At 38.2% G+C, this 14119-nt stretch overlaps 1 protein-coding gene across 1 annotated transcript; it reads left to right on the top strand.

Annotated features, from left to right (window-relative positions):
- Nucleotides 1-272: 272 nt before the first annotated feature.
- Nucleotides 273-7579, top strand: Utp23 (UTP23 small subunit processome component). Its single transcript, XM_026393871.2, has 3 exons — nucleotides 273-541; nucleotides 4642-4816; nucleotides 5448-7579. Exons 1-3 carry the CDS (start codon nucleotides 354-356, stop codon nucleotides 5829-5831), a joined length of 747 nt encoding a protein of 248 aa, XP_026249656.1. The 5' UTR covers nucleotides 273-353; the 3' UTR covers nucleotides 5832-7579.
- Nucleotides 7580-14119: the final 6540 nt, after the last annotated feature.

Raw genomic sequence — 14119 nt, 5'->3', positions numbered from 1 at the left:
GTCTTTGGAGGCTTGCTACGTGCAAAAGAATGACTTAAAGGAGGCGAGATCACTATCAGGCCGAAGTCAAGGTGCGCCCCGGCCAGGAATCGCGCGCTCCAGCGATTTTCCCGCGCCGGCCCGGGCCCCGCCCCCGAGAGCCCGCCCCTTAAAGCGCGGGCACGACGCTCCAAGCGACCGAGAGTCTGTGAGTGACGTAAGCTAGAAGGCCGGTGGGGGGAAAAACCCGGGCGATTGCTTCCGGGGCCATAGGTCCTTCATTTCCGGGAGGAGCCGGCACTGCGGGACCCAGCCGTGCGTAAGGCTTGTGCTACGGTGTTCGGCCTGGTGGCCTCGGTCGGAGTAAGCCAGCCATGAAGATTACCAGGCAGAAACACGCCAAGAAGCATCTTGGCTTCTTCCGCAACAATTTCGGAGTCCGCGAGCCGTACCAGATCCTGCTAGACGGCACCTTCTGTCAGGCAGCGCTGCGGGGCCGCATCCAGCTGCGGGAGCAGCTGCCCCGCTACCTTATGGGGGAGACGCAGCTGTGCACCACCAGGTGGGCCCGGCGAGGAGGCGCAGGGGTTGGGGGATGTGCTAGAGGCCTGCGTTGTGAACCCTCGAGGTGTAAAACGGGGCCCACGAGGAGTTGGTGATAAGTGGAGGCCCCCTGGCAGTTGGTCTAAAATCTTCGTAGTAGGCAGTTGTGCAGTACCCTGCGAATATCAGGTGTGGCTAGCCTGGCGAATAAGAACTAGTGTTTGGCTGTCAGGGAGACCTGGCGTCGAATCTCGGTCCCCCTCTTACCAGCTCTGTGATTTCGGCAGGGTTACTTAGTCTCTCAATCTCAAATTGCTCAGAAGCAAAAATAGAGATTATAAGTACTTATAAGATTGTCTTAATGTCATGTAGAGCATTTTTCAGCACACACAAAAAAAAACTCCTTTAAATGGTTGCTGGTATTTGCATAGCTGGTTAACGTGTGTCGTCTATCTAGTTCTTTACACATGTGTACACACAAACACAGCTCTTAACTGTGTACACTGTATTTTTTGTCTGCTTTATTCACATCACACTATTTCATGGACAGGTTTCCACAGGTGGAATTTCTCAAGCAGCGCCTGAACTGGGTTGCAGATACCCTCAAATTTTTGATGCCCTTAGTCTTCAGTGCTGCCAGACAATGTCTTCAATAGCCTGGGCCTTTGAATTCGTCGCTTCAGGCTATAAGCATTTTGTCCACTTAGTCTCTTGTACCACAGAAATATTACCCTTTAAAAAATTGTTTTGGGCACCGGGGATTGAACCCAGAAGCACTTAACCACTGAGCCACATCCTCAGCCTTTTTTATTTTGAGACAGGATCTCACTGAGTTGCTCAGCCTGGCTTTGGATTTGAGAGCCTTCTCCCTTAGCCTCCTGAGTTGCTACATTATAGACATGCACCACCATGCCCAGCTAGAAATATTACCATTTTAATAGCATAGTACCAAGAAATTTAAAAAGGTTGAGAAGTTCTGCATGAACATATGTAGTCTACAGCATTTCTTTTTTCAAGAATTTAACTTCTGGAAATTTTCAGCAACACAAAAGTAGAATAATGTAATGAAACTCACCTAGCTTTTGCAGTCATCAACATGGCCAATCTTGTTCACACTTTCGACTCCCCCTTTATTGATGGTTTTTTTTTTATTTATTAACTATTATTATTGGGCTTGTATCATGAAGAGATAAAGAAGTCTTTTTAAAATAAGGATCCAGCTGGGCATGGTAGTGCATGCCTGAAAAAAAAATCCCAGCAGCTCAGGAGGCTGAGGCAGGAGGATTGCAAGTTCAAAGCCAACCTGGGCAATTTAGCAAGGCCTTAAGTAACTCAGGGAGACTCTGTCTATAAATAAAGTATTCTTAAAAAGGCGGGGGTGCTGGGGATGTGACTTACTGGTTAAATGCCTGTGGGTTCAATCCCCATTTCAAAAAAAAAAAAAAAAAACCCTAGGATCCTGCTGGGTTTCTGTTCTCCCGACTAAAAGGCTCAGGGGTCACTCCAGTTAAAACTGGGCTAACTGGGCTGCACAAAATAACCACACAAGAGACACAAATACCTTTTTCTTTGGGGTTGCTGTGACAGCTCTTCTGACCTTAAGGGTCCTCAGAGAGAGAGAGAGCAAGAGCATGCACTGACACCTTTTATTGAGGAGAAGCTATTCAAATGAGGCAAGGGGTCAGGTTTCAGGAGGCTGAGTCTATCTTCATGATGTCCACTGTCAGCAGGTTGACTGACACCTGGGTAGGCCACACCCAAGGACACAGTAAGAGAAGGGGACACACACAAGGCACTTCCATGAAAGATTCTATCCTAAACAGGGCAAGGAATTGTATTACAAAGGAACAAGTGAGCACAGCTTCACCCATGAGGCTGTAGCAAGACACACCCATACACCCGCCCTCGAACCAAAGAAGGTTGGGGAAAGCTCTGCCTCGTTTCTGTGACTGAGCGCCTCAGCACCCAGCTGGGGAGTGTGACCCAGTCACGTGTAAGATTGGTCTCCCACAGGATCCAAACAAGATATATAAATAGCTTTCATTCTGCAACTCTGTAAGATTTTCAAAATTATAACAGTTTATCCTTCCCATTTTTTATTTTTGAAATGTTTCTGAGATACTGGGGCATGCACTTGCTAGACAAGCAGTCCACCTGCACACCTGCAATCTCAGCAGCATTGGAGGCTGAGGAAGGAGGATAGCAAGTTTGAGGTCAGCCTCAGCAACTTAGCAACACCCTGTCTCCAAAAAAAAGGATAAGAAAAGGAAAAGGAAAAAAGAAATAGTGCAAGCTTAAACCTGGGAGATGAAAGGCATCACCCAAAATTTTTGTAAGGAGACTGCTGAAATAGGTAGGACTAACCAGCCACTGATGGGATATGGGTAGGAATGAGGAAGAAGGGTCAGTTATGATTTTAGATTTCTGCCTAAGGTGTCTGAAAAAATAATGATTCCAAAAGGATACTAAATCTTAGAGGAGAAATTTGCAATTAGGAAAGTAGTTTGATTTTAGACATGGTGGATTTAAAGAGCTGATAGAAGGACAACCAGGAAATATTCAATTAGTCTGCAATTCCTGAAACAGGTCAAAAACTGATTACTGGGGCTGGGGATGTGGCTCAGCGGTAGCGCGCTCGCCTGGCATGCGTGCGGCCCGGGTTCGATCCTCAGCACCACATACCAACAAAGATGTTGTGTCCGCCGAGAATTAAAAAATAAATATTAATAAAGTTCTCTCTCTCTCTCACTCTCTCTCCTCTCTCACTCTCTCTTAAAAAAAAAAACTGATTACTGAAAAAAATTAAATCATCTTTCTTAAAAAACAAAATGAAACTAATGAGATGATAGAGGAGATGAAGCAAGGAAAAGTCTGGCAAGGACTGGGTAGGGTTGAGGAAATCTCTGGCTCATTGGTGTTCTCTCTCTCTTTTTTTGTTAGTGGGAACAAGTGCCTGAATAGCCTTTCTTATTAAAATGCTAATACAAGTGGGTCTCCATAACTATGAGTGCGCATCTGTAGATTCAAGGAACCTTAGAAAACATTTTGACGAAAAAATTGCATCTGTAACAAATGTGTAGTCTTTTTTTTTTTTTTTGTATTATTCCCTAAACAATGTACTATAACAACCCTATGTAGCATTTACTTTATGTTAGGTGTTAGAAGTCTCTAGAAATGGTTTAAGGTATACAGGAAGATGTGTTTAGATTATATGCAAAGACTGTGCCATTTTATAGAAGAGATGAGTATTCCCAGATTTTGGTATCAGTGGGGATCCTAGAACCAATCCCACAAAGATATGAAGGATGACTGTACTTGGTTCTTCTATAAGAGATGCAGACTAGGGGATGAGAGAGGAACTAGAAATTTTAAAAAAAAATTAATATCACTGTGTCATTCCAATTTGGGTAGTTTATACATGAGACTTTGAGAAACATTGACTTATATTAATATGAAAATGAAGATTGAAAAGAGATTATGATTTTAAACATCCTCATGACTTGAGAATTTTTACTTTTCTGAGTTGAAAATATACAAATTTTGAGAGTATACACATTTGCACTTGAATTAGAAGCCTGTCCACTGGTGGCGAGCAAGGGATCTGTTGTCAAACTTTGGATTTATGTCTTGGCTTTTCCACAGTTGCTTGAATTGGAGTGTGTTAATTGAAATCTCTCAGAATGGGGTGCTCTAAAATAAGAATAATTTTAAAGTAACTTCATAAGTTATTTTGAGATAAAGCAAGAATTTATGTGAAGAACAATTTGAATGGGCTGAAGATATAGTTCAGAGGTACAGTGATTGCCTAGCATGGACAAGGCCCTAAGTTTGATTTCCAGCACTGCAAAAAAGGGAAAAAAAAGCAATGTGCATGCTGTCAGGCACATAATAAGTACTAAGTAAATTTTAGCAATTATATTCTTTCTGCTTGGTCCATGCATTTTCAAAGTCTTTTAAGATTAAAATAGCTACCTTATGACAATTTCAAATCATAATGGTATAGTTTTACATTTTAAAAACTTCAGTATTGTGTTTTATACTTCCTTTTTTTTTTTTAAAAGAAATATCTTTGTTACAATTGTGGGCTACTAATAGCATTTTTTTCTTGTTTTTTTTCAGATGTGTGTTAAAGGAATTAGAAACATTGGGAAAGGATTTATATGGGGCAAAACTGATTGCACAGAAATGCCAAGTTCGAAATTGTCCCCATTTCAAGAATGCAGTGAGTGGATCAGAATGTCTGCTTTCCATGGTTGAAGAGGGAAATCCTCATCATTATTTTGTGGCAACACAGGTATTTTTGAACCACAAATCAATTTTAACTATTTCTGTATTTTTAAGTATATGGAGCTTTTTGTAATCAGAAAAAATTTGCTGAAAGTGATTTAAAAAATATAGATCTTAATTTTCAGTCAATAAAAGGAATTGTCATTTGAGGCTATGCAAGAACCTGCAGTATATTGAATTTGCTCTTATCACAAAAGTTTCTTTTTTGAGAATGAGGACTTATTGATATAGAAATGTGTGATTTGTTTTAGGGTTCTTCAAGGGAAGATGGTCAAGAAGTTCATATGCACACTGATTTGCTTAAATATTTTCTTCCAGAATTATAAACTTACATAGAGGCAAAGCTGAATCTAGAATCCAAGTCTTAATTTCTGTTTCTCTTAGCACTTTTCTTCCTTCCTTCCTTCACCCTTGACTATTGACAAATCCAGTTCATACTTCTGCTACTTACACTGCTTGATCTCAGTTTGTGTTTTCCTTCCTTTATTATAAAATATACCCTTAGTGAGACATACTTATTTAAAAAATATAATTTATGTTTTATTTTTAGTGCACCCCTCATTAAGTTCTTACGAGCGTATATAAGTTACCTTAATTGACATATTTGAATTAAATAATTCTATTTTTCTTTTTAATAGGACCAGAATTTATCTGTGAAAGTAAAGAAAAAGCCTGGGATTCCTCTAATGTTTATCATTCAAAACACTATAGTCTTGGACAAACCTTCTCCCAAAACAATCGCCTTTGTTAAAGCGGTAGAGTCAGGTCAGCTTGTCTCAGTGCATGAGAAAGAAAGTATCAAGCAACTCAAACAGGAACAGGGGTTAGTGAAAAATCCTGAACAGAGAAGAAGAAAAAAGCGCAAGAAAATAAGTGGCCCCAATCCTCTTAGCTGTTTGAAGAAAAAGAAAAAAACAGAGGACACAAAATCACCTGCTTCTAAAAAGAAAAGAAAAAGAATAAGAATCCGGAACAGATCTACCTCCAAAGTACTTTCTGAGAAGCAGAATGCAGAAGGATAATGAATTCTTTGGATACTTTTAAAGACATTCACGTGTGAAAAATTAATTTACTTTAAAGACTATATTTATGATTAAAGATTAAACTTATTTTTATAAATGAATAATGACCCATATGCTTTTTCCTAAAATAACTTATAAAATAGAGTAGTTAGGTTTAGGTATGATAGAGTGCACTTTTTTCAGGGTTTTGATAGAGATTTTTCATTGTAAAATTATTGTTTCCTATCTCTCCCAAATGTTATATGCAAATAGGTTTTAAAATCAAACAGTTTGGGGCTGGGATTGTGGTTCAGTGGTAGAACGCTCGTCTAGCACATCTGAGGCCCTGGGTTTGATCCTCAGCACCACATAAAAATAAAGTTATTATGTCCAACTACTTCTAAAAAATAAATGTTTAAAAAAAATCAAACAGTTCTAAAAGGCTTGTGACAAAAAAGAAAAGAGGCAGTGCCTCAGATATACAGAGGAAATTTCCTCTTTCAACTTTATAGAGTTCACATTTCCAAATTATATGGATATTGCTACCTTCTATCCATTCTTTATTTGACCTACTACTACAAAGAATGGAGATTGTGTTACTTTGACTTCTCTCCCATTTTTCTGACACATATATTTTAGTTTTTGTACATCACAAATTCCATGTTTGTATTATTAACAACTAGAGTTAACAGACTTTTCAAAAATGTTCTCTTCTGAACTAAGTGGTATGCTATGATTACATTTGTTTATTATACCATTATTTCTGACGTTAATGTCCTCATTTTTTTTTTTTTTTTTTTTGGCATCTGACTTAATTTTGCAGTATTTGCCATTAACAATGTAAAGGACTTCACAGTATAGTTTTCCATATGGTTATTACCAGGTCATTCTTTTCCCCTGGATTACTCAGGTACCAATGTGCAAAGTATTCTCTTGAGCATTTCCTTGTCACCTAAGTATTCTTTGCCTTTATCCAGAGGATTTTGTCACGTTCTTTGCCTACATTCTTCGTTTTATTCATCCATATTTTTACCCTAAAGGAGCACAGAGTATATAGGAAATATATATTTTGATTTTTTTTAATTTGCAGTGCTGGGGATTGAACCCAGAGCTGTGCACATACTAGGTGAGTGCTCTACCTACTGAGCTATATCCCCAGCCCAGTGTTTGATTGGCAGTGTGTCTCTGTCATATTTGTTGCACTGATAATCTAGCAAAGTATAGGATTCCTGGTTGAAGATAATTTCATTCACATTTCCTTAAGAACCTCTCAATTATAAGTTGCTAGGGGAAAAAAGTCCCTTTACCTTCTTTGAGTTCCATTTGTCCTGTGGGTTGATAATTTTCTTTTAGATGTAAATGTCAACTTCAACAGCAAGAATCCCAAAATAAGATTGTATTGTTCAAAGTGTACAAAGATTCAAATGTTTTTGCATTGTAAGATTGAATGTATAAAATTATTGGAAAAGTGAAATCTGATCAACAGCTCCTGACTTGGCCTTGATGTCACCTTAGAGCAGTGGTTCTTAATCTACCTTCAGAGCATCATGATGAGGTACAAAGTACATCATGAATAGCTATTAATAGCTAAACTGACATTTCTTATATGTGAGAATTGTAATTCCTACAGAAATGTTATTTTCAGTTGAGGTCAAGGATACTTTGGAAGTGTCCATTTCAATATGCTAAATGCATGTTTTAGGCTTTCATTCTAACAAAATTATCTATACTCATTCAGCATTGATCATCTGTTAATAGTCTGAACTAGAACTGAAGAGCTAGGAAAACATTTATGCAGTAGTTATTAAAATATTAAAATCATTAGTATTTTGAAACTGATTAATTACATATTTTTCTGTAAAATTACCTTTAAAGATATATTTTAAAATATTTCATGTCCTTGTACTATAGTTCTTTAGTGAATGGTACCGTTTTGTTACCTCCACTAAAATCCGAATCACGACTTTCTCTCTAAAATTTGGTGAAGGGAGCCCTGGTACTATACATATGAGATTATAACCCATCTTGTAGTTTTGGGTAAAAATGTTGAGAACCTTTGCTTTAAAGAGTAGTTACTAACTTTATTGGGCATAACACTTGGGAACATTGAAACTTTACCAACCTAATAAATAATGTTTCTGAAGACCATTATCTCTTATGAATAATCCAAAATAATTTGCAGTTATGTTTAAACAGGATTTGGTCAGATTCCCAACATTTTTACAGCCTTTTGGCCTCTTCTCATTCCCACAGAAAAACTGAAGTTTGAAAGGCAGAATTATTCTCCTCTTTCTCTTTATTTGTGCAGAGTTAGGAGCTTGTATTTTATGTTTGCATCTAGGTAAAGCAAGGTGGTTGTGATTTGACAAGCTTAATAGTTTTTCATGTGCAAGTAGAAAGAATAGTTTGAAACATTTTATTGTAGTATAATTTCCATTAAGAATTCTTATTAGTTTAGATGTAAATTAAAAAACAAAAAGGATTGCTTACACCAGTTAAATACTATGAAAGTCCTGACCAACCACAATGCATCTCAATTCATTCCCAAGTTCTTAGTATGTGATGTTACTTACATCTTTATTTCTTAAACATTTCCATCCAAATATTCCCTGATTAGAGGATCATGGAAGTTTTCTCTTAGAACGTCATGAAATAATTATCCACCTCCCAAAATTTAAATAATGCTTACTTACTATCCCCCTACCCCTGCCATTGCTAACTAGATTCCCAAAATACCACTAGTCCACATTTAAGTTTGTTACTTTGACTCAATTAACTAGTCTCCTATTGAAGTGTGTGTGTGTGTGTGTGGGGGGAGTTATGATGATCAAGTGACAAATCAACTGCATTATAGGTCAAGTTTCAATCTAATAGGCTCAGTAGTTTTGTGAGCTCATCCCTTGTTTTCCCCCAGTTCCAGAATACATACTAGTTAACAGCTGGTTGTGTTCCCATATTGGCTCTCATTTATGGACCAAGGGTCATTAGGGTAGAGAAAGTTAAGTGGGAACTGTTGATTTCTCCATCCTGCCAGATAGTGACAAAAGATAGACACAATGGAGTAATTGCCAGGATTACTATGGTTATCACATACTTGAATGAGGCGGAAGTGTTGATTCCTATTATGTCTTCACTTATTGGGCCTGGGCAGAAAGCAGATGGACCTTAAAATAGGACTGGATTAGAGAAATGAATTACAGTAGATGGGGTAGAGAGAGAAGATGTGAGGGAAGGGGAGGGGGGATAGTAGGGGATAGGAAAGGTAGCAGAATACAACAGTTACTAATAGGGTATTATGTAAAATTGTGGATGTGTAACCGACGTGATTCTGCAATCTGCATTTGGGGTGAAAATTGGGAGTTCATAACCCACTTCAATCTAATGTATGAAATATGATATGTCAAGAGCTTTGTAATGTTGTGAACAACCAATAAAAAAAATAGGACTGGATTATTTCAACATTAATTAGAGGTGGTTTATTGGTAGTTTTTCCAAGTGTAATACCTTTGCTAGAACAAATCAACCTGGTATGGAAAATGCTACCTCTCCCTCTACCAATTTGCAAGGACCACCAAAAGAACTTTCCTTTTCCTTGACAGGATCAATAGTATGCCTTTGGTCTTGCTCCATGTGTATGGCAGCTTACTAGCTCAGCCATAATACAGTCTTCAGAAATTTTGAACATCTTGACATTTTGCAGAATATCACACTGGCCCACTACATTGATGACATTGCACTATGAAAGTCCTGAAATTGGATTGCATGAGCAAGGAGTAGCAAGTAGTTGCACTGGAAGTAGCAAATGAGAAATGTTTAATCAAGCTTTGTAAACAAACTGCAGATGGGAGATAAACACTATGAGAAGTCAGAGGGCACTCACCTCTGCTATGTATATGTCATTTACAGTGCCAATTGGGAGATGGTGCTCTGAAAGTATGGAGGTTCGTTCTGCAAGATGAATATAAGCTTTGAATCAGAGACCAATTGTTATGGATTGGATTTGGAACGTTCCCTTAAGCTTCATGTATTGCTGACTTGGTCCCCCTCTAGTGGGGGCAATGGTGGGAGAGGTGGAAACTTTAAGGGGTGGAGTCAAGTGGAAGAGATAGATCACTGGGAATGCGCCTTTATGGGGTTTATTTCCCTGCCCTCCCTTCTGTCTCCTGGCTGCCATGTTGCTCTGCTGCACCCTACTCACCATGCTGTTCTCCCTCACCACAGGTTCAGAAACAGTGGAGTCAAATGACCAAAGACAGAAGCCTTTGAAACTATGAGCCAAAATAAACCTTTCCTCAATTCAGTTGTTTTTCTCAGGTTTTTATCACAACAACAGAAAGCTGACCAACACACACAGATAGTGTATCTCTCCTATAAGAGATATAGGTTCAGGAATTAAGGGGTAGAACTAGGAATAGCTCCTCTCACTATTACATTTTGTAACCAACTACAAACATCAGAAATAATTCCTTCTATCTAACTGCACCCTTGTACCATTGGCCATCCTTTCCCTGTCCCTTTCTCCTCACACCCTTCCTAGACTCTGGTAACCACTGTTCTATTCTCTACTTCTTTGAGATCAACCTTTTGGCTTCTACATATAAGTGAGAACATGCAGTATTTGTCTTTCTGTGTCTGACTTATATGTAAAGCCAACACAATTTCCTTTAGATTCATCCATGTTGCTGCAAATGGCATAATTACACCTTTTTAATGACAGAAGAGTATTCCATGTGCATGTGTACCACATTTTCTTTATTCATCAGTTATTGAACTCTTAGGTTGCTTCCATTTCTTAGGTATTGTAAATATTGCTATAGTCAACATGGGAGTACAGATGTCTCTTCAACAAACTGATTTCATTTCCTTCGGTTACATACTCACTAGTGGGGACAGCTGCATCATATAGTAGTTCTATTTCTAGTTTTTTGAGGAAGCTTCATGCTGTTTTCCACGATGACAAACTTACCTTTCTACACTCTGCCTTGTGCTGCTGGAGCTGCAGCTTTGTAAATCACAAATCTCTGGTGGCAGCTACTCCTCGTGAGCTTCTGTCAATAAGGGGTTCTAGAGTCAGGACCTGGAAGAAGGGTAGAGGAAGAAAGGCTTGCTCCTTCCTGTTGATTCTGCTACTTGTGGCTCTAGTGAGTGTCACTTCATTATTTGATCAGCAGCCCTTTCTTACCAAACTGTCCCCCAAATCCAGCTCAATCCAGTTCATAACACTTGAAGAACTAGATTTATCGTCTCAACCCACCTCCCCATCAGAGAACCAGACAAACCACAAGCTGGTTGGAGCCATTCTTGTGAGATTTCTCTGGTATCTGGCCTGTGGGACCCTCCTCTGAGATGGGGGATGAGCATGGATGAGAGCCTGTTTTCTCAGAGGTTTCAGCTCCACAGGCCTCCTTAACCAAATATCTCAATTTTAATAATTCTAGCCCCTCCCCTTTTCCTCTTGACTTAAGGGGAGAACCTTCTTCCAGCAGTTGCTACCTCCAGAATTCTTGATGCTTTTTTTTTTTTTTTAAAGCTCTTTGGTTATTCAGTGAACAATTTTATATCTAACTAATGTTTGTTTATATTGAATTCTCTTTGCTCATGTAACTGGTGTGATTTTTCTCTTGATCTAACATAAGGTTTCTAATTGGCCAGTCATGCTTCCTGTGTCCATTCCAGAGCTTAGAGCAGAGGGTCAGCTCTACCTAAATTACAAAGACTGAGATTGGATAAGGGGTGGTCAACTCAAAGAAAAATGGGGTACTATTACCAAGAGAAGCATAGGGGGATCAGGCAAAAATCACATCTGAATGTCAGGTCAATCTTCAAAAATTATAAACTGTGTCTCAAACTTTCTTTCTCTTTCTAAAACAAATTGTATTTGTTCTTTTTAGTCATACATGAGAGTAGAATGCATTTTGACATATTATACATATATGGAGTATAACTTCTCATTCTTGTGGTTGTAAATCATGTGGAGTAATTCTGGTTGTGTATTCATATATGAACATAGGAAAGTTATGTCCAATTCATTCTACTGTCTTTCCTATTCACACCCCACTTTCTTCCCTTTCATTCCCCTTTGTTTAATTCAATGAACTTCTATTCTTCTCTCCCCATCCCTATTGTGTGTTAGCATCTACATATCAAGAGAACATTCACCTTTGGTTTTGGGGGATTGGCTTATTTCACTTAGCATGAAAGTATTCAGTTCCATTTGTTTACCAGCAAATGCCATAATTTCATTCTTCTTTATGGCTAATGTTCCTGTGTCTCAGCCTTTCTCTGCTCCCCAAAAACCTAAGTTGTGAAGGTGAAAAGATAAACCACAGAATAGGAGAAAATTTTTTTTTTTTTAAAGAGAGAGTGAGAGAGGAGAGAGAGAGAGAGAGAGAATTTTTAATATTTATTTTTTAGTTCTCGGCAGACACAACATCTTTGTTGGTATGTAGTGCTGAGGATCGAACCCGGGCCGCACGCATGCCAGGCGAGCGCACTACCGCTGAGCCACATCTCCAGCCCGGAATAGGAGAAAATTTTTGCAAATAATATATAATTTATAACTCATAAAGGACTTCCATCTAGAATATAGAAAGAACCACTGTAATTCAATAATAAAAAGACAAGACCATTTTTGTCAAACGATGTGAATAGACACTTCTCTGAAGAAGTATACAAAACACTGATAAGCACATGAAAAGATGCTCAGTACTTCTAGTCATCAGGGAAATGGAAATCAAACCACAACGAGAAGCCATTTCACACTTAGTAGAATGGTTATGATCAAACATGAAACAGAAATAACAAGTGTTGGAGAAGAGGTGGAGAAATTGGAACCCTCATATATTGCTGGTGGGACAATAAAATGGTGCAACTAGTTTGGAAAATGGTCTGGCTGTTTTCCAAATAATCGAACATAGAATTACCACATTATCCAGCAATTCCATTTCTAGTTATATATCCAAGAGAAATGAAAAGAGATATCCACATAAAACTTGTACACAAAAATTCATAGCAGCATTACTGATGATACCGAAAGTGGAAAAAAACAAATGTCCATCAACTAACGAATGGATAAACAGAAGGATGTGCAATGAAATATTATTTGGCAATAAAAAGAAATGATACAATATAATATGTTTGAACCTTAAAAACATGCTCCGTGAAAGAAACCAGTCACAAAGAATTAAATATTCTATGATTAAATTTGTATAAAATTCCCAGTATAGGCAAATCTATGGACAGAAAGTAGATTAGTTGGTTATTAGGGTTGGAGGAAATGGGGACAAGAGGGAAGGTATGAAGTGTAGAATTCTTTTCATAGTAATGAAAATATTCTAAAGCTGATTGTGGTGACTGATACACAGCAATGTGAATTTATTAGAAGCCATTGAGTTGTATTCTTTATTATTTTTTTCTTGGGTTGTATATTTTAAATGAGTGAATTGTGTATTCGGTGAATTATACCTCAACAAAGTTGTTTAAAAAGCACTGTATACACAGTAGGCATGTTACATATACTCATGAATTAGTCATGTAAACAAGTAGATTGAACAAAATATACTTCTGCATTTAGATGTATTTTAGGGGTAACTAAAGGAGAAAATAAAATGTATGCAATTGTTTCCAGATCTTTCAAAGGAAGGAAAAAAGCAAAATTTACTGACAATCCATGTGGTTGCTGATATCTCATTTCTTTTTCTCTCATGAGTTAATCTCAAGTGGGTCTTTGCCAGCTTGCTAATGCTCACTGTCCGCCACCTGATACAGTTAGAAAGCTGCCATCTGTTTCTTTCAGATGCCAGAACGTTATAGATTACCCACAGGTAGTAAATGTTGAAAAGATAAATCTTCCAAACACTCATCATTTTGCACAACTATCTTACAATGATGTTTTGATCACCTTGATGTGAAAATGATACTCCCATGTGATGAAATATTTTGATCTCCAAATTGTATCAGCAAGTGTAAATCTTTGATAGAATAAGCAACATGAACAGGATGTAGCTTAGCTATCTGAAATAATAATGGTCAGACTGCCACTTGTGCAATTTTGTACATTCAAAAGGGGAGGACGTGAAAGGAATGCTCTCAAAGTTTAGAAGACCCACGTTTGGTAGTAGCATGTACTGTCTCCATCTGAGGCCACTCGGATAGCTGGCCAGGTAGGTGGTACCCCTGACCTTGACAGCTCTGTGTTTTTATGTCTCGTCATCACTCCCTGAAATAATACATTTAGATACCTGGACCCGTCACTAGGAGATTCTTTGGTTAAAGTTCAAAGACATTGTTTTATTTTACCATTGTTTTGT

The sequence above is a fragment of the Urocitellus parryii genome, chromosome 7, assembly GCF_045843805.1.
Source record: "Urocitellus parryii isolate mUroPar1 chromosome 7, mUroPar1.hap1, whole genome shotgun sequence".
NCBI lineage: Eukaryota > Metazoa > Chordata > Mammalia > Rodentia > Sciuridae > Urocitellus > Urocitellus parryii.
This window is presented reverse-complemented; position numbering and strand designations above follow the sequence as displayed.